The sequence below is a fragment of the Geospiza fortis genome, unplaced genomic scaffold (genome assembly GCF_000277835.1).
Source record: "Geospiza fortis unplaced genomic scaffold, GeoFor_1.0 scaffold16, whole genome shotgun sequence".
NCBI classification, from domain to species: domain Eukaryota; kingdom Metazoa; phylum Chordata; class Aves; order Passeriformes; family Thraupidae; genus Geospiza; species Geospiza fortis.
In genome coordinates, this window is record NW_005054302.1 from 10,245,876 (window position 1) to 10,267,220 (window position 21,345).

General features: G+C 40.4%; 2 protein-coding genes across 2 annotated transcripts in view; one reads left to right on the forward strand and one right to left on the reverse strand.

Moving 5' to 3' along the window:
* Positions 1-5,968, forward strand: part of VSTM5 (V-set and transmembrane domain containing 5) — a 15,542-nt gene extending 9,574 nt beyond the window's left edge. Inside the window, exons 2-4 of the mRNA XM_005417815.3 lie at positions 2,684-3,013; positions 3,106-3,246; positions 4,780-5,968. Coding sequence (XP_005417872.2) covers positions 2,684-3,013; positions 3,106-3,246; positions 4,780-4,823 — 515 coding nt within the window. The 3' untranslated portion in view covers positions 4,824-5,968. The remainder of the gene's footprint in view (positions 1-2,683; positions 3,014-3,105; positions 3,247-4,779) is intronic.
* Positions 5,969-8,419: 2,451 nt separating this feature from the next.
* Positions 8,420-21,046, reverse strand: MED17 (mediator complex subunit 17). Its single transcript, XM_005417737.3, has 12 exons — positions 20,769-21,046; positions 20,307-20,473; positions 19,682-19,901; positions 18,192-18,328; positions 18,009-18,093; positions 16,726-16,878; positions 15,818-15,948; positions 14,600-14,784; positions 13,951-14,088; positions 12,865-12,982; positions 11,499-11,658; positions 8,420-9,548 (listed from the first exon to the last, which is right to left on the reverse strand). The coding sequence occupies exons 1-12, from the start codon at positions 20,998-21,000 to the stop codon at positions 9,343-9,345; spliced, it is 1,932 nt and encodes a 643-aa protein (XP_005417794.1). The 5' UTR covers positions 21,001-21,046; the 3' UTR covers positions 8,420-9,342.
* Positions 21,047-21,345: the final 299 nt, after the last annotated feature.

Genomic DNA, 21,345 nt, shown 5'->3' on the forward strand with positions numbered 1-21,345 from the left:
CCCACGCCCCGCCTCACGCCCGCTCCCGGCAGGGACGGCCCCAGCAGCCGCCGTGCCCCCGCTGCTTTTCCAGCGACCGAGAGAACAGGGCGTGGAGGGGAAAGAACCCGGTTAGTCAGCCCGAGGGGTGTCGAGTCACTCTGGGAAACGTGGCGGTGAGGAGGGAAGGTGGGTTCCGACCCAGCACCGCACGGGGGGGTGAGTGGGGATGGGGCAACCTTAGGGAGCGTGCGGTCCTGTTCCAGAGGGGCCTGAGGGAGGCTGCTGCCAGCCCCACCCTGGCCCGGGGAGCGGGGTGTCAGCGCCGCCAGCGAGTTTGGTTCGGTCACGGCACTCCACCGAGAGAAGTGACGCGCAAGCAGGACACCAGAGGGTGGAGAAGCAGCCCGCAGGGTTTCAGAGGCCCGTGTCAGAGCTGTCCCCCAGTTCAGAGCTCCTGCTGGCGCTGCCAGCCTTTTTGATTCCCACTCACTGCCCAGCACACTGCAGCCCAGCTGCGGTGCCGCGGCCAGGTCTGGTAGGCAGAGCCGCACTTCCCACTTGGGACTCTTGGCCAGGCAAATACTTTGGAGAAGAGCAGCGTGCCAGGAAGGCACTCAGTGAGCTCTGAGCAGCCCTTGTACGCTCTTCTCCTGGGTGCGTGTTTTACTGGGTGTGAAGGGGCTGGTTTTGAGAGCAGCAGAGCAGTCACCTTCCATAGGGCGCTGCATGTGGTTGTGATGTTTGCTCTCCAGCCTGGTGGATTAGACCAGTTCAGGTGATCTAGGCACACTGCCTACTAAAAATGTTTTTGAATGGTTAGATAGATACTGCATTGCCTTTGTTAGATTTGCATACCAGATAGGGACAGAAGATGTTTGCAAATCATTTAATGGAAAGATTTTAATTCTCTCTTTTTTTTTACATTTATTTTGCAATTGCATATTCAAAAAAAAGCCTCTATAAAAACATCAAAGGGTCACTGAGGGGAGACACTCAGCTCCTGTCTGGTCAGAAACAGTGGGAAAGGGCTTTAAATAAACACATGGACCAGAAAACAATTGGAACAATTTGCAGCGATTACGAGAGGTTCCCGGCTGTTCTGTTTCTGTAGCTGGCACAAACCTCGTTTTCACAGCTCTGGTTAGTCTCTCCTGCACACAGGCTGAACAGCAGACAACAGCTCAGCTGAGGATACACTGAGCTGCCCAGAAAGCATGATGGTCCTGCAGGGGAACTGGGCAGCATGAGTATGGACAACGCTCATGAAAGGGGGAGCCCAGGAGTGTTATCTTGGAAGGTGGTCCTATTTGGTACTATAGATGAGAGCCTGGGAACTGAACTGGCTTCTTGAGCTCCCCTACCTTATCCTGACCAGCAGAGTTAGTGAATTCTGCTACAGATTCCAAAGACAGTGAAGTCAAGTTGTAATTTACCCATCTCTTCCATTTGTGGTGACTGTGGAGGGCTCTTATTTTAAGATTTTTTACAATTTTTTTTTTCCCTTGGAGATTTTTTTTCTTTGCCTTTCTTAATCATTCTTATCCCTGAAGATTCTGCAGAACCTCCAGGATCATCCCTAGGTGTCCTGCTTTGCACTCATGCAGTGTAGCTGAGGGTCTCATTCTCACTACCCCACCGGGTTACAGACATTTACAGGTCAGCATTTCTTTTTTGTTTTGCTCTTGCAGTCAGGCTGTTCCCACAGTAAGGGAGTAGAGCAGGTGAGCTTCTCCAAGCCAAACCAGGAAAAGGCATTCAGCCTTACTGTGTGCTTTATCTGCCTTTTGTCTGCTTTGATTTTTGTGGGCAGATAACAGGATTTCAGTCTTTAGCCAAGGGTCTCAAACAAGCCATTAATCAAAAGAAAAAATGTATGCCAGTTAAATCTCCAGTGTTGGTGTTCATCCAAATCTTCATGCAGAAACACCAAATGCAAGCAGAAATTATTGCAGTTACACATTAAACTAAGCTGTCAGTTCAGTTTCACAGTGTCACAAACAGCTCCATAATCACATCAGGAGGAAGTAGATGAAAATTAAATATTCTTCTAGATGCATTTTTGCCCAGATATCATCAGGAACATGAAGTCCCTGGCTTCTCAGGGACTGTGTACCTTTGGTTACATGTGATTTATCTGCATTGGCTTATTAACTGGTGGCCTTTAAGAAGCTGATATTTCTAATGTTCATTACACATCCTGAAAACACGACAAAGCCCTTGCCAACACTTCACATACTTATGCCTACTACAGTTCTTGCTTTTGGGGGATGGTAGTTAATGAATATGATAGATTACCTTGGACATGGCAACTAAGCTTTCCATGAAAATGCAGGATTTTTAAAGGAAGCCAGTTAGTGATGAACAAAAGAATGTTGCTCAGTTTTCAGAAAACGTTATGCTTATCCAAAGTCCCTTTCTATGTGGGTGTTAAAACATTGAAACACCTCCAAATACATGTCCACTATGGTGGAAGCATTTTTGCTATCACAAATTATAAATGTGTATTTAGTCTTCAAGTATGTATGTTACTTTTGTGGAAAGCAGAAAGAAGAAGCTATTGAAAAGCATAATCTATCCTCTCTTAAAACAGATCACTGAGATAGATAGGTAGGATGAATTACCATGATCCAGAGGTCCCAGCCTGCCTGGGACAGTTGGTGCAGCATCACCTCTACATTCATCACTGTCCTTTGTCTTTCAGCTCCCGGAGGAGTATCCTTAGTTGTCCCACAACCCAACATCAATGCAACAGTGGCACAAAACATCCTCCTCTCAGTTGAATACTCCTGCCGAGGTGTGGCCACCATTGAGTGGAAGCATGTGTCAAGCTGGGGCACCACCAGCATTGTTGAGTGGAGAAGTGGGAATTATGTCAACATATCCACGGTCTACAAGGACAGAGTGACTACTTTTGAAAATGGCTCTATACAGCTTCGGAATGTGGGCATGAGAGATGCCGGCTACTATTTTGTCACTGTAATGGAGGAGCATGGAACCAATGCCTATGGCACCATCATAGTCAATGTTTATGGTACAAACTAGACAGGATTTCTTGGCTTTATGTTTAAGCATCAATCTGCTTGTAATCAATTTTATAATATTTTTTTTCCATTTTCCCTACAGAGATTATCTATGAAGATTTGCATTTTGTAGCAGTTCTCTTCACATTTCTCGCTGCAGTATCTGCCGTTCTAATCTGCTTCATGTGGCTGTGTAATAAATCTCTGCATCTATTTCAGAAGAAGACAACACACAAACTAACAGGTATTTCTCTAAAAATGTAGTCAGGGTATAGGGTCTTCAAGCCTGAAATTTGAGCCTAAAATTTGTACCATAAAGGTGCTAAATAGGGCCACTGAGAAACAAGACTGAAGGGCTCAGATCAGTTGTCCTGTTCTAACTCCTTACTAGCTGAGGCAAATGAAAAACAGGTGTTTAGTTGAAGAACAATCCACAGGACAGCTACCTTATTTGTTTCACATTAGAAATAATAAAATACTTCCCAACATTGCTGATTGCAAAACTTGGGGAGAAAAGGCCAGAGCTGAAATAACCCCCCATCAAAGGGCAGGAGACAAAGTCAAGAGCATCAGCAACTCTCTGAGTTCACATCAGCAGGGTGTATCCTAGGGGAAAATAATCAAATGACCCTTGGGAGTCGCCCCCACTTCAGTTCAATCCTCAGTGGAGGATTGCAGCTCCTCTTCTCAACCCCCCTCTTCATCTGTTCACTTTTGATCCAGTTGCAGACTCCAGTGAACACTGAGTAATATCAAAACCTGACACTGAAGACAACAGTCATGACAAGCAGGTCAAGGGAACACAAGAGCTACACTGAAGGGATATATTAGAGAAGAAATTTCCAAGCTACTGCCAGGGATGTTTGGCCTAGGCAGAAAAACAAGGTGCATGTTATGAGCCTGGGATCAAGCTCCTAGACACATCTTTGAAATGGGAGGTTTCCTTTACCACTTCAAAATATTTTAGATGTTTACCTGCCTTCTTTGTAAGTGCAGATCCCCTCGTGGTTTCTTGCCCTCTAGGTAAAAGGTCTGTATTCTATAAGTGTTACATTACAACAAGTAGCCTAGCTATCAGTATTTTACTGGACCAATGGAGACACTCAAGCATCCTAACATTCATGGCCCAGACTTTGTGTCAACTCTGCCAAAGCTAATATAAGAAGAAATTAATTTGGTTTGAGCTGCCTCTTCCTGTCTGTTGCTCACATATGGCTCTTAAGTACTGCTGCTGTTTTCATGGTGCATACACCACTCACAAGCTTCTGTAGCTACTGAAAACTTTCCTATCATGCCAGAATGTATAGGATTTTGTTTAGATAAAGCCTCTTCCTCCAGCTGAAGCCAGTCTTCCCACAGAGATGAATTGAATAGACATATTCATATAACATATGTCAGAGTTCAAGAAAGCACAGTTCTAGAAACTTGTGTGATCTCCCAGGAATTGGTCTAAAGCAGAGACCTAATTTCAGCCCCAATGCTATCTTAGAAGAGCCCTCCTTTCACAAGTCATGAAGAGAGATATAAGAACGGTCCCTATGAACTTAGTTTTCTTAGTGCCTTTAGCCTTGTACTGGAAGAAATCGTTGTCACTTTAAAGATTGTGAGAACCTCTTTATACAGTTAAATATTTTGAAAATATGTATTTAAAACCTAATTTTAGATGAGAAAGCTTGAGCTAATATTAAAAAGTTAAAAATGTCTTGGCACAGTTAATTTTGGAATGTTGGCCTTCCAATCCATTTGCCAATCAATAATAATATCCTTTCATTTACAGCAAGTACAACAGAAGAGATTGAACTGGAAACCATTGAGTGTTAGCCAAGGACTGTATCATAATAAAAATAACAATTCTACCTCAGGAGAAAGTGTTGGCCAAGAAAGCAAGAACAAACCTAGAAGGTAAAATGTTTGTGACTACTGCAGAAACATCCTGACTTGCAAAATAATTAAATCAGCAGTGTCTGATGGAGCTGTTTCAACCTGTTAAGTTTTCAGTTCTGCTAGTCAAGGTCAGAGTAAAAAAGAGTAGGCTTTCATGCTGAGCATGAACACATTTTTGTGGCTAGCTAATAAAATCTAGAGCCTCTACCACTCTTAAAAACAACCAACCAACCAAGCCTCTAGGATCAACCCATAAAGGAAATTATCATGGTCTTGAAGGACACCTGCATTTTGGATACAGCAAGTCTCCTATTACAGACAGAGTGGTCATTAGTATCCATCAACATAATAAATAAAATATCTAATTACAGTATTACATTAAAAAATTAATTGCAAGCACTGAATCTTGTTTATTGCACCTATGCTGCTGCTTTTGGGTGTAAGGAACTTCCTAAAGCTCTGAAGACAACTGCAATTTTTCATGAGACAAAACTGACTTTGAAAGAACTGGTCAAAGTTCTCCCGCTTGTGTTTCCTGCAGTTGTTTACACTGCCCCAGGATGGATGTTAACACACATTTTATGACATTACTAGAACAGGTGGTTGTACAAGGAACAGTGCAGACAGGCACCAAAGAGAACACTGTCTATGAAGATTAGAGGGGTCAGATAAAACAGTGACACACAACACCAGCTGGGGTGGCAAAATACTAAACAGTTTTGTTGTAAAAGATGTCAAGTCCTTTGCAAACTTAGCCCAGTGCTGAACAATCTATCTGAGAAAAAGTTTTAACAGCATGTCTTTGAAATACAGTATTTACATATACAGTTCTAAATTTGCTCCTGTTTAGAAGCCACCTTTGCTTTCCCTGTGCTGTAAGAAAACATGAAGTGACCCAACTAATGTTTTCTTTAATCTGCATATTGCACGGATTGCAATTCTCCACCTGTACATCTGTGGTGTGAAATAACATTTGTGTTTGTCAGTGAGAAAGCAGTAAACTGACCGAGTTCCAAATTATTCTGTTTTGCCTTTGTAATGAAAATTTTGCAGTGTGAAATAAACTTTGAACTTGGAAGACATCATGGACTAGTCTGCACCTGTAGATTGCCACGTTACTGTTTGAGTCAAACTGCTGCTACTGCCTTTCTCACACTTTGTCTCACTTGTTTGCAAAAACCTTTTACAGGACAGGCTGACAGAGCTTTGCCTCTGGTCAGCAACTGGGATGCTCAAGTGCAGAGGTACTGTGGGCTCCATTTGGAAAAACATTCAGGGAATGTCTCACCAAGTGAGTAACAATGCAGGTAGGTGCCAAACAAGCCAAAGCATCTTGTGCACAGTACCTTTAAACCATCCCATACTGTGCTGGCCATCTGTAGTGCAAAGGGCCTCTCTCCCATTCATAAATTGAAGTACCAGATTCAGCTGTTTGCTCCTTCCTACATCTAGAACAGGTCAAAAAAGGTGAGAAATTAGGTAAGTATCAGATACAGCAGGCAAGTAACAGTTTATTCCAATTCTCTGCTTTAAACTTACATTGTCCATTTTTGTGTGTTTGAGGGAACTAAGCTTTGACAGCAGGGAAACTGTAAGTGCATCTATTTCAATCACCAAACTTGAATTACTTGGTAAAGTATGCTTATAGAGTATGGAAAACATTGTTAGGGGTTCTTTTTGAGCCCTAAATCTTAGACTTTTAAGGCAAAAAGTATTAAAGCACTTTGAATGTGAAGCTAGATATTTTTAGGCTGAGCTGAATATACAGCAGGTGCTCTGCCAGACTTAGGAATTACAAAAAATGCAGCTTACGCATAAAACCACTATTACCTGCTAACACTGACCTGAACACTGCAATTGCCAGAGGAAGTCAGGAAACATATCCAGACATGAATGACCATTCCAGTGCATTGCTGTGACTGCAGAGGTCACACACACATTTAAACCACAATGTTTGAAAGCTGGCAGGAAAGTAGGAAATGAACACTTAAAAATTTACTACAACAGTTTAAAATGTACTACAACAAAAGAAGTTTACAACCAGCACAGTTTTTCTACCTCTTTCAGCTTGGCTGAAGTCACTGCAACTTCAGGCACCCAATCCTTGGCCATTAAACCTGGTGCCAACCTCACTTTTAGGCAGTAATACCCCATATGAATAGCAGGGACTCAAACAGTATTCAGAGAGAACATCCAGTACAGTTAACCTGTATATAGCTTTCTTTATAGACAATTCCTCACCCAAAAATTTTACCCACAATTTAACATGCTTACTCTACACAGGTAACATTACTTAAAAAATACTCACATTTTCCTGAAAATGCTGTTTGCCACTATGCATTATTAAGGTCAATATTTGAGGTACAGAATGTGAGGGTAAACTGTAGCAGTTTCCTGCTACTCTGGAGCATCTAAAGTTTTATGGAAGGTTGTTACAGTAGAAATTCAGAAACTAACAGCTGTTCTTACTGTACTTGTAAACTCCCTGCAGAACAGCAGCAAATTTAATATTTAGAGCATTCTAGATGATCAAAGGGATTAAGGCATTTTACTTATAAACTTGAATTAAAGAGATGTCCAAGTTCACCAAATTGCTTTGGCAATCAATTTTAAAGGTCTTAGTAATTCACTAATGTCACCATTTCATATTCAAAGATGCATTACCAGGTTTCAAGGCTATCTCTCTGTTAGATGTCTAATCAGTCTGTTTTCCAATAAAATTAGGAATCCCTGTGTATTCAACACCAAAACACTGACTCTCCAGATCTCTAATAACTCTTTTTTTGATGTTGTTATTACTATTTTTTCAGCTAGACCTAGAAGTCTTGACAAGTGTTTTAATGCTAACATGCAGAGCTTGCTGTTCTGCAACACAGGAGATGTCCTTTTCAGGAGAGAAGTCCTGCAACCATGAGACTGTAACAGCTCCACAGTGATCTGATTACTTGGTAACTAAGAATTTGATGAAAAGGCTATTGCTACATGCAGACCTGTCAATTTAGGTTAACAACAATAAAGCATAAAGACATGTCCAAGTTTCATAGACTCATCATATAATTATTAATAAGAGATTTGTTATGTTAGCAGGAGTCAGAACAACCTCATCTAGTCAGATGCATGAATGCATGCATCAGGCTGTTGGCTGAACTGTTCACTAAGGAACAACCTCCCCTCTGCCTGTAATCACACAGTGTCTGCTGGCACAGCAATACAGGACCTGGCATGATGGGGGTTACATGAGGCTCAGCCCTGTTGCAAGTTCAAGAGACTTATTTTCAACTAGAGCTTTTAATTTTCATCAGTTGTCTTAGGTAACACATGAGCACGTGAAAGGAAAACCCTTTCTCTCTTAGTTCAGTCACACAGAAGCAAGTACTTACAGGAACTGGAACAAGATGCTCCATGCTGGCCAACACCAATATAAGTACAAGACCTGCTTTGGATACCTGCTGAGCAGCAGCTCGCTGCTCATTTTCCTACAATTATTCTTTATACTTGAGAATACAACAAAGTAACAACTGTCACCATGGAAGTGTGATGCTCAATTTGATCATGTTTATGTGCAAGAAGTTCACATATATACATAAAGACAGACACCTCATAAGACAATACAGACATGAATATAAACCAGTTTACACAGACAGGTTGCAAAAAGACCCTTAGCACTTAAGTACCAATCAAAATGAAAGGTTTGTTGAACACCATACTGTAAGTTTCAAGAAGGTGACAATTACAACCAAAACTATAAAAAACATGACTTTTTTATTTTGAAAGAACTCAAGAGAGCTGATATTTGGGAAGATATTGTTATTTCCCTGTATGATAATCATGGAGACTGCAGAAGAAAGACCCAGATGCTCAAGTGTTGAGGTCTACTGCATGAGTTATCTCGTTCTATCCAGTCACAAGTCACCCAAAAACTCAAATTGTCAGAACTTTGCCAGCCAAGTAAGACCCTTTCCTCTATATTCTTGCAAAAAACAAGGTCAAAAAACAAGCAAAGTAGCTGACATGACCCAAGCCATCAGAGAGGGAAGACTTTTGCCACAGGCAGTGACTTTGTAACACTCTCAAGTTAAACTTCCAAAGAAACATATTTCTCAAAAATAAAGGGGTCACCCAGAATCCCCATCAATGTACAAAAATTCCAACTCAAGAATACTTCAACTCAAATTTAATTTTATAAACAAAAAATACATTACTCATCTATGACACTCTGGACAGAGCAAATTTCAAAGATACAGCTGAAAGGAACTTTTACAAAAAATTGTATGTATTTTATATGCCACTGAAAAAGGTTTTATTACAAATACCAAAATGGTTATTTCTGTACAGGAAATAAATTTGATTTTGCTGTCTTGTATTGGCCCATAGCTCCCATTTCCCTTTGCTGCACTGGCAGTTATCATTGCACAGAGACAGTTCAAAGCCTGCAGAGAGAGGCTGACATGCTTCACTAGCAAGGAGTTAGGGCAGCCATGAGGAGCTCCATTTTATACACAAAGTTCCGCCCTTCCATTTTATTCCACTGCACCTCCTTGAATGGCCCGCGGAGATGATTCCACTTGCTGTCCTGCAGGACATCGCCCTTGGGGAGGTCCTTGCACTGGCTCCGTGGGAACTGAACCATGACTTTGCTGCCGCTTTCCGGGCCATTACGGACTGTGGGGAAAGGAGATCTCAAGCATTTTTACACTGTAGGCATTCCTCATACTAAATATTCTTCCTTGTGTATTCTATACTTTACTCCTAATCAATTCCAAACATGCTGAAAGCAAACAAGAGTACTTCTCTACCTTTCTTTCTCAAAGCTTTTTCTCTGTGTTTTCTCTCTCATCTCCCACTTCTCTATGATTTTGTTGCTTCCACACTGCAGGTTCTTGGTTAGCTCAAGACAGAGAAACTTTAAATGTACACCTTACAAATGCATTTCTTTTTCCCCAGTGATTCCAGGAAGGGCAAAGGCCTCATCGCTCACTCTTTCTTTGGATGCATTCCCCACTATTCTATTGAAAAATGTATTGTTTCTAGTAGATTTCTCTCAAATAGAAAGGATCTAAGTCATTAGGCAGTTAATTTTAATCACAAAATTCCATGAGACTAATGGAGGGGTGGTGGTGCTTCGCTGGCTTGGATGGGTTTCTGTGTTTTCATTTTGGGGAGTGGTGTGTGTGTTGGCTTTTTAAATAAACAGTTAGAGAGGTACCACCTAGCTTTTCCCCCATCTACCAAGCTAACCTTCTATAAGGAGATGACTATCAGGCTGATTGAACATAATTTCTCTTTCACAAATTGATGCCACCTACTCCTCATCACCACGTTCTCCATAGTATGTTTGGAGAATTCTTCTGAGACTATTTTTTTCCAACTCATCTTCCCAGTAATTACAATAAGGCTGATCCGGCTGTAGTTCCCCACGTTTTCCTTCTTGAAAACAGGGTGTAACATTTGCCTTCTTTCAGTCCTCAGGAGCCCTTCCCGAGCCTGGCCTTTTAGGATCAAGAGTGGCCTTGCAGTGACACCAATCAACACCCTCAGCAGTCATGGATATACCACCTGGTCCCATGAACTTGTATATGTCTAAGTCTGTTCAAAGGTTCTCTAACCTGGTCTTCCACTACGAAGACTGAATCTTTGCTCCAAAATTTCCTATGAGTCTCACAGATCCATTTCTGAAGGCCAGTCTTAAGACCAAAGTAAAGAAGGTACTGAGTACCTTGGCCTCCTCCATGTGCCTATGTCCTGTACCACCAGGTACTCTCTGTTCAACAGCAGTCCCACATTTTCCTTAACCTTTCCTTTGCTGCTGACATCCCTGTTGAAGCTCTTCTTGCTGCCCTGTACATCCCTCACCAGATTCCTGTCCTACCCTTAGCTTTCCTATCCTTATCAATGCATGCTTGGATAGTCTCTCTATATCCCTCCCAGGACAACTACTTATAATCTCTTGGAGCTTCCTTCCTATGTCATGAGTTCAGCCATGGGCTCCTTGTTCATACACACAGGTCTTCTGTCACTTTTGCATAACTTCCTGAACATTAGGAATGACCATTCTTGAGCTTGAAAGAGGTGACCCTTGAAAACAATAATCAAACAGCACTCCTGGACCTCTCTTCTTTCCACCCCATAGGATCATATCCTATAGGATTCTTTCAAGAAGATCCCTAAAGAGACCAAAACTGTTCTCCCTAAGTTTGGAGTTGTGATCCTGTTGTTTATCTTGTTCCCTTCTCTCAGGATCCTGATGGTTTCTGTAATCGCTTTTTTCTATGCTAATAACAATACATATAACTAATTATCTGTAATTATATATTATAGAAACAAATATTTATATAATATTTATCAAAATAATATATTTAAATAATGTATTAATATAATACTTATCATTTCCCATGGTGACTCTAAGAAATATTTTCAAGCCTGTGTAAATTAAATCGCGTTTATATTAAGTGGCTTCCTGGGCAAAGTGTTGATTCTATTTAGATGTCAATTCCATACACAAAACAGATAGTCTGTAGACTTCTAAAGCATAGTATCAACTTATAGCAAAATATTCTACAAACATACATGCTCTCAGAAAGATTTGACCTCCGTTTGCAAGAGGGAACATACCTGAAATGGCATAGTCTCCATTTGGTGATGCTACAGTTATTGCTGATGCATTGCCAATGCTCTCCACTGGCCCCAGACCAACATGATTACTGAAACTCAGCACATGCCATCCCATAACTTTTGCAAGCTGCTGAACTGCATGTACTTGGTGCTGTGACATCTGAAACATAATAAGAGGTTTGTTTTCTGTTCAATATTTGCAGACCATAGAAAGAATGGCTTATGTAGTTTAGCAAGTCTGTTTTCTGTACAATAATTACTTATAAAAGTGACTTTAAGTTCTCTACTTTCAGAGAACTTTTTTTAAAATGATGGTATAACTTTGTGTTATTTGAATTTAGACTAGCTCCTCCACAGAAAAGAAGACCACTCTATTATGCAGTTAAATGAATTTTTCATTGGTATATGCTCTTAGCCATTTTATTTAAATGATGCTATCAATTTACAAAAATCTTTATTTAGGTCTCAGAATATTAGTTTGTAAACAATCCTCTATTTTAACAGAAACAAGACTTCTGCTGTAAATAATATAAAAATATGAGAAAGTATTAGCAGAAAAAAAATTCAGAAAAAAAAGTTGAGGTCCTCACATGCATGATTATCTCCAATAATGCTCAAGTGTAAGCACTGAGCTCTAACAGCTTAGGAGTTTAAATGCTACTGTTTGCCTGTACCATGACTTAACCCTTGTAACAAGGAAGTATCCAGCACCATTCAGCAGTTCTCTGTGAACAAGTCTGACAACACCTGAGCAAAAAGACATGACCTCAGCAGAATCTGTTTCAACTTGTTTTCTGTGTCATGGAGTTTTATGTAACTGCAACAGGCCAACCACTGTTATTAAAGACCTGTATTTGACTATTTATAATGCATAGTGGGGAGATTGTTACTTCTGAATAAAACCAGCAGGTTGTTCTAAGCAATTAAGAAAACAGAGTTCATTCAAGTATCAGCTGATTTAGTAATGACAGATGCAAAGTGAGCATTAACAGACAATGTTGAAATGACAGTAATTGTGGATTCGTTAAGAACTTAGCTACAGTAAGTTTCATATATAGAATACTTTATTGTCTGCTATGATTACCACCAACTTGTTTCTCCCATAATGAGCTGCATAAAGAAATGCATTTTAAATTGGAGGGGAAAATTATTATGACCATTGACCCTAGTAAAAAATGGCAATATATTTTAGTAGCAGTTGCTAAAGACTCTACACAAACATAGTGAAAATTCAGTCATCAGCTTCCCATCTTCACTATTTTAATGTGAACTTTTAAATATTTTCTATATAGATAAAAGTGAGATTCTAACTTCTTCTGTTTCCCAAACATCACTAGAAAGGGAAGAATAACACACATGAGTCTACCTGAGATAAAAGGAAATCCTGCAGCTCTTGCTCTTGATGGGACAATGTAATAACTCTTCCATCTCTATGCACAACTCTGATTTGTTCAACTCCAATGTTCAGCTGTAGTTGAATGGATCTTTGAAGACATGATCCATATTTATTCAAAAAGCATTAAAACACTTATGAAAACAGGAAACTAAGAACACAGAATCCCACCAAATCATTAACAAGAATTCTTCAGACAGTTGGTGCAAAGCCTACAAGAATGGGACAGCAACTCCAAACATTCTAGTTTCATCAGTCACCACAACAGCTGCCTCTAATATGGCAGGTGACATATTCTGTGGCATGCTCCCAGACCAGGCCTATCATTTTTCAGGTCAAGGAAGCCTCACAGCTCCCAGCCTGCCCCATGCTCAAGTTTCCTTCCAGTTGTGCAGGGGAAAATGGTGTGTTCTATGCTACAGACAAAACTTGAGCAGCTTATGTACTCTGGAACCAAGACTGGAAATCTACCAATATCTGCAGGTTGCCCCACACTGTGGTCACAGCCAGAAAGCACGGCTCTAAGAAAACACTGTTGATGCATTAATGAATTCACTGCTGGTCAGTCTGCAAGCATTTATTTCTGGAACATCAGATGTCATATTTTGGTAACAACATGCATAATTATTGCATGAATTACAGGAGTTGCACATTTCGGTACATATGCAACCAAGCTAGGACTGAGCAGATTAGCTTTCCATGACCGGACTGAAAGTTTAGAATCCAGCACCATGAAATGATACTTTGTATTCAGTCATCTCTAACCAAAGGAAATTCCCCGACCCCACCACAACCAAGTGTCCACTCTCATCTTAAATTTCTTCTTTGAGAGAAAACTGTATTAATTAAAGATATACTAAATATCTTCATTAAAGGGTAAAGTGGGTGAAGTTTTCTTAAGGTTCACCCCACAGTCAAGTCAGAAAAACAAACATACACAAATAATGGACTCCTACTTGTCTGTCTGAAGAGAATCTAAACCTTTAAAGCACAATGTGAATACATGCTGCCTTTGCATGTCCTGTTAGTTGTAAAAGCATGAAGCACTCTCATACTTACTTGCATATCTGCTCATATCCTTGAGAAGTTATTAGAACTTTAACACTGGATTCATAAACATCATTGATATTGGACCAGTGAGCCTGAATCTGAGGATCCTCAATACGACTCGCCAGACTGTCAATGGTTCGAGCAGTTCTAGAAGATAAAGCCATATTCCACACACAGTAATCCAGGCAGTTTGTGCTGTTATCTAGCTTACAGGAAGCAAGGAGGTTATTAGATTTAACAGAAACACGTGGATCAAAATTCCATTTCAGCACTGTTCTGGTGCTAATGAAGTACACTTGTTTATTCTGCCCATTTCTCATACATTCTGCAGCAGTACTGAAGTGGTATTATTCACTATCAGCTACTGTACTGCTAAGAATACTAAAAAGGATTTATGCACTTGGAGATAAGTATGGACAATTATCAGCATCTTATGTTGCAACTGTCACAGAGATCTCAAAGAAATCTGGTATTTTTTCTTTTTACTAGCTGAATGTTGTTTTATCATATTTTTTCATAATTTTTGGTTCTTAGTACTTACAAGAAAAGACTGTATTAACTATGAAAGAAACAGCAGCTAATTTTAAAAACACTTAAAATAGACAACTATTCTATGTAATGGTACATGTTACTGTAACAAGAGTATCTTGTGACCCACCTTCGTCTTAAAAATATATGCTTTGCCTGTTTTATGATCTTTTCCAGAAGTCCTTCATTTGACTGTAAAGAACTGATTTCATTTTTATCAAAAGCCTGGGGCCCTGCAAGTCTCATTTTCTTATGGCCAAAAGGTGCACTAGCTGGATGTGGCATCACTGTTGAGCTCAGGGTTTGCTTGTGACACTGCAACAACCAACAGATGTTATAAAAGGAAGGCACCAAATAATGTATCTGCAATAAATAATATGTATCTTACAATATGTTGCTTCGCATTACATTTTTTGAGCGTACATACTTTCAAAAAGTGCAACTTTTTAACTTTATCAACCTGACAGCACTTTAAAGACAATTCTTCATACTTTGCTTCCTCCATTTATGTGTCCTTCAAACCTTATAGAAAGTAATTTAAAAAAAAAGTGCTGGCTAACAGAAAATTGCTACCATGGCAGTAGTTCCAACTAATAAGTCTTCTTTATATACATCTAGAGACAGAAAGAATGGTCACTTAAAAATAAAGGAAGTATTTTAGACAAAAACAAATTGAAGTACAGAAAGTTTTAGCAGTATGTCCAAAGTAAAGGAAATCCACAGGAAAGGTAGGCACTGAGCCAAAACTTCACGAACCCCGAATCAGTGTTTAAAATACTGGACTGTTCCACATGACTGCATGACTTGCAGAGCCATGCTCTAAGGAGGTGAACACTCTCTGGAACATGGTTCCAATTCTACTTAGAGATGCAAAACTGGGCTTCTTTCCTGAAGAGACACAACCTCAACCTCGTACTCCAGGTTCTGCTAGATTATTCAAGAATCTAAAATGCTGAAGCAGAGAAGTGGACATTCAAAGAAACAAAGCTATTATGGCAATTGATTGTTCCTTCATGAAGGTATGGCTGACCAGATGCTCACTGACAGTGCTTGCTAAGCATTATTAGACAAAAAAAAGGGCAGAACTGATGAACTCTACTGGAAAAGCTTTGCATGGCTTTTCTGAAGTGAGCAGCCAGGTCTGAGGTTAAGTAAAGAACTAGCATGCCCTGAAAGCATTAACTGGAACTCCCAAAGCACCCACACCCACGGAAACCCAAGCAGCAGGCTGCCTTCCACAAATGGATGGAGAAGGACTGGCCTCTAGTGGCACTTGGCTGTTATACCAGGGCAGAAGGCTGAACAAAAGCCCAAAAACTCTTCAGTACTTCAGCCATATATGCAGTACCTCTCTGATAAGTTGATGCAAATTATGTTCCAGAACATAGAGATGATCCTCTGGATTCTGTTTTTCAGAAGCAGCCTTTTGTGACTTTTTATCATTGGAAGAGTGACACAGAGAAATAGACAACTGCAAACCTGTAGAAAGCAGATGGAAAAAAAAAAAGATTTTAAGAAGTGAGCATTGACAATTTTCAAGGTTGCTACTGAGAACTGCTTTTCTTCACGTTTTACACTTAGTAGTTTAACAACAGGTATTCACTGTATCAGAGAAAAATCAAAGAATGATGGTGGAGAGCACAGCACCAAAGGCAAGTAAAACTTGATACTCACTGAAGTGTTGACTGTGAACTCACCAGGTGCACTTCAGATCAATTTCTATGACTCAATCCCACACAAAAAGAAGTCCCCAGGACCCCGTTCCTTTCTCAAAGGAGTGATTAACCATCACACACATTTTAAGCAATCCAGAAACATATTCTTCGCATGATACAATGGGTTGTGTACCCCTTGTAAGAACAGAGGATTCACCACTGACTCTGAGCCATCTTTATGCTGTTTAATTATCCTCACTGAAGAGCATTTGCTTTTGGTCTTTTGAGGACTCATAAACTCAAGTCTTAAATTTCTTCTTACACGCAATCCAGGAGCAATGACTTATGCTCAGCTCAAAACTGCCACGTGCACATGGCATTACAGCTGACAGTTTTAAGTGCTGCTGACAAAAAACATAACCACAAAGGAAAACAGAGTACATTAGAAACTACTGTGCATTAGCTGAAATTATGTTTCTCAAAACCTTTGAAAATCAAGGAGTTTGTTTTTTCTTTCGTAAGGACAGAGCATTAAAAAAGGTGACATTAATAAGTATTTGAGGAAATAATTGTAGCCTAAGCATCTTAAAAAGCTTCCTACCTGGGAAAGGCTGGGAGATTATCTGATTTTTCACTACAATGTGAGGAATCTGTGATTTAATTTGGACAGCTTCTCGTGACAGCTGGGCAAAAATTTCTTTACATAGAAGAACATTCTGTGCAGTCTCCAACTTGGTCTGCCAGTGTGCAGAACCTGAAAAATATAAATCAATGTCTGCAGGAGGGAAGACCAAAGAGAAGCCACCTTTTTGTTCAGATGCCAAATACTATGCAGTAGCCAGGTGTGATCACTAAGATAAAGCAGGCAGTGCCTTATATCCAAATTGAGTATTATCAGAATTTTGTCTCAGTTAAGCAAGCACTTTAAGGTAAAACTAAAACTAATTTTGATTCAGTTTTATATATATGTATATTGTGAAGTGCAACACCTTTATGGAACAGTGTGTTACATTCCCAGGTCTTTTGTGAAGGCCTCTCTCTATGAATCTCTGCAAGTTTTAGTTTACTTTCAATGATATTTCTGGCTTTATTAAATTCACTCTATGATGAACTACCTGATAATGTCCAGTGCATGCATGTGCTTTCACAGCGTTTATAGGCCCAAAATTCTTGGGAGATTCTGGAGTGAGTAAGCACACAAGCTGCATAATGTACCCTCAATACCATATGAAACACCTCATAGCACAGCACTCTATGTTCAGGACAGCACCAGCATCTGTATCAGACAACTGTGAAATAAAATCTTGCCGGTTTATTTCTAACTTTACAGAGTAAAGGACGGCTTTTTAATTCAAAAGTTTACAAATTCACATACTGGCACATATTAAATGAATCAATGTAATTAATTTATTATGTGCCAGGTGAGCTGTTGTTAATTAACACACAGACCACCAGTAGAGTTTCAGATCCAGATAAAACATATGAGCAACAGACACAAATGATGCATTTTGGGCAGAGTTAAGAGTGAACAATCATTAGTTCAGCTGAATTAATGGGATGTAACTGACTGAAACACAATACCTTGGTTTGATTTCAGTTATGGGCTCAAACTTTTAATGTCTTAAAAAAGGGGCTCCAGAATACTCAAAATACAACCCTAATAATTCTGTTTCAGAACTGAATAAACACATATGAAAACTGAAGGAGCATGCTTTGAAAGCATAACTTCCAAAGCCCAAGCAGCGCCCAAACAGAATATTTCAGTTTAAATAAGGGAAATCTTATTCATTCTTCTCCCCAGCTGTATGCTGAAATTTTAAAACAAGCAGCATATACAAACTATCTCCTTGAGAACGTATTCCTAAAACAACATATAAGCTGTACCTGGTTTTGATTTTGGCAAGGGTCTTTTAAAGAGATTGACTGTCCCGAGGTCACCAATGTCTGGTGCTTGTTTTTGAATAGAAACCTAGGCAAGAGGGAACAGTATTTAATGTTTGTCCTCTGTTGCAAGCATACAAATCTGAAACAAAATGCCATTAGGTTATTATGGTTTCTCTGACAAACCTTGATGTATGCTGATCCCTCTAAATCACTTGGAATTTGAACATCCAAAGGACAGTAATCCTCAGGTATTTTTTTATCCAGGTCAATGTCAGTGTTCTTTATCACCTCAAATGTGCCATGATGAAGAAAAAGGGAGCCTGAGGAAAGAAGGACAAAGACATACACATTAAATATTAAGCACCTTCTGCAAATAAAAAAGCTCATATTTCTGTTTTGGAAGAATATGAAATTCTGAGTCTCCAAATCTTCAGATCTGCACTTGACTCACATTTCTTAATGACTTCTTAAAAAAACCCAGGTAAATTAGAAAGCTCATGCCACTGTACCAGCATGTCAATCCTCCACTATACAATGCGTAATATTTTACAGTAAGTTAACACAGAGTATTCAATAATTATGGGAGGAAGCCAAGAGTTTTTTGAAATGGAGTCATTAGGTGCAAGGAAGGAAAAAAAAAGATATTTGGTTCACAAAAAGGCAAAAAGTAAATGCATGGAGTTTTGCAAGCAAGTAGTTAAAGGTACAACACCCTTCTTGATTTAAAAGAAATCTGATGATGTTTGGCTAGAAATCTTAAAACTATGACCCTCTTCTGACTGTGAAAGATAACTCTATAGGCAGTCAGGGACTGATAAAAGCAGATACCCACATCTGTCCTAGCTGTACATCTTTTTCATCCAGGGCACGGTTCACCTAGTTCAAGGTAAATCAACTAAAAACAATACATAGCCTGGGGTACATCTACAGCATTTTCGTGAACAAATCTCAATTTGTCCTCCCCCTCCCTCACCAATGCCAATAGGAACCCAACACATTTGGTTCTGATGCCTTCTTTGTATCTACATCCTACGTTCTGTGTGATTCTGTATTCACTTTGTCATTCCATAACAGCCTCTAGAACCCTGGGCTGCTCACTCCCTTTAAATGTAATCCATGAATTAAGGCATATCCTCAGCAACATTTCTCAAATGTAGGAATAACAGGTACAATAATCTACCTTCAACATCACTCTTTAGTCACATGGTTTAGTTTTACCTGGTATGAATTCTGGGGAGCAGGGAGTGAGACATCATAAGCCTTTTGGGTCCCTTCTAACTCGAGATATTATAGGATTTTCTGATCTTTGATTTAAAAAAAAAAGCAACCAACTCTTCACTTCTTTTTTAATGCTTTATACACCAAATGTAGATAAAAGCCAAGGATTTACAAAGTCTGCCTGTCAACTGATCAACTACATTGCAAATGCAGCATTGTTTTTCTGAACAAATTCTTAGTAAAATACTACAGTTAGCCTTTAAAATTACTTTCTGGATTGAAGATGCCAAGATATTTTCCCTGATACTAAAACAAGAGTTCTCCCTTTATAAACCTGCCTCATAAATAAATTCACATTGAAATTACTTATTAAGATATAGTCCATCTCTTTTTCCAGTTACAAAAAGACAATTTCATAAAATATCCCTTCTTGTGAAAAAGATCCAGCTGTTTACCTGCACTTCTGTAGCTCAGATCACCAAGAATTTTATCTCCCACTTTTCTCAGCTTCCAGTGCTGTCTCAGTCTTAGCAGTTCAGAGTTGAAGTCTCTTTGTCGCTTATTTTCCTGATTTTCAGCAACTGATTTGGATAATCTTTCTGCACCTTTCAACAGGATCTGAGCTGCTCCAGCTAATGACTTCTTTTTTGAAATCAGCTGTAGAAACTGAGGATTCTAGTACCAAAAACAACAAGATACTTGCACTTTAATTCACAAAAGATTATTTTTATTATTTATTATTAATAATTTTAATTATTATTTATTTATTATTAGTGGAAACTAACTGACAGTGACTGATATGTTGTTTTTGCTGGATGTCCAGTAATTTATTCAGAATTACTTTCATACCATTATTATACAGTTGGAAGTAGCACTTTGACTTAAAGCTTCAGCAAAGAGGCTTCTGAAATTGATCTCAACTCCCATTTCCAGCCTTACTCTGACCCTCAAAGCATTGCACTAGCACATCAAAAGGAACATTTTGATAAATTTTCTACTGATCACACGTGAAAAAAAAATCCACTGGAATAAAATCTTCAGCATCAAGCCACACAAAGTGCTCAACTAGGTACAACGTACTTGCTTTGGAGGAAGGGGATCCTGCCCGACTGGATCTAGAGTCATGAACTTTTTATCCTTCACAATGCTAAGAACATCATACAACACACACATCTCAGTCAAGGCACTTCTTAAGTTGTTCCTCACTGAATCCCAAGGCCAGAGGGATGGCTGGAACTTTACCAACCCTAAAAAGAAAACAAAGGAAAGAAAAACAAAGGACTTTAGAAAGGTACGGTATAAGGTTCATTTTGAACCACAGGGAGATCATAACGGCACGTAATACAGCACGACATCAAATCCGCGGTTGTCCTTTCCCTCTCCAATCTACCGGGGCTGGGTCACGAACACTGTGCCCAGCCCCTGGGGGAAGGCAGGCCAGGCCCAACCCCCCGCGGAGCCGCAGGCCGGCACCGCCTCAGCGCGGCGGGCCTCCAGCAGCCGCATCCCGGCGGGAGGGCTCGGGCTGGCGGCCCTTCTCACCTTCCTCATCCTCCGTCTCGCCCGCCTCGGCCCAGGGCCGGCCCGCCGAGCCCGGCTCGTCCTCCTCGGAGCCGGAGCTCTGGCTGAAGTCGATGCGCTGCGCCAGGCGCGCCAGGTTCTGGGACATGGAGAGCGGCTGGAGGTAGGTCTCGCTGCCATCCAGCCCCACCTCCTGCACCTGCTTCTCGCACGCCGACTCGATGCTGATGCGCACAGCCGGCACGCCCGCCATCTTGGAGCGACCCCCGCCCGCACTCGGCAGGGGGCGGGCCCGGCATGGGGCGGGGCCAGCGCCGAGTGGGCTCGGCTGCCTCCGGAGGCACTCGGGAGGGGGCGACGCCAGCGCAGTGAGGGGACGGTGGCGAGGGCAGAAGCTCGCAGCTGCTGCAGTTTACTTCTCCGGCCTTATTTTTGACCAGAAGTTGGTTTCATGTCCCGTTCTAAACATAACTTCACCTCTAGTTCCCCATGATCAGCTGTGGCCACGCAGGAAGCTCAACCAAACAAAAAGAAAACATACAGTAACATTGCCATTAAATTGCCGATTGAATTCGGTCGTAACGTGTGCTCCGCGTTC

Excerpts from the sequence above, each read along its gene's own strand:
- MED17 (XM_005417737.3), bottom strand. The coding sequence starts at position 21,000 with ATGGCGGGCGTGCCGGCTGTGCGCATCAGCATCGAGTCGGCGTGCGAG. Across the intron at positions 20,474-20,768 it reads CGAGACGGAGGATGAGGAAG|GGTTGGTAAAGTTCCAGCCA; the intron begins GTGAGAAGGGCC and ends TTTTCTTTTTAG. Across the intron at positions 14,785-15,817 it reads TGCATCAACTTATCAGAGAG|TGTCACAAGCAAACCCTGAG; the intron begins GTACTGCATATA and ends TGGTTGTTGCAG.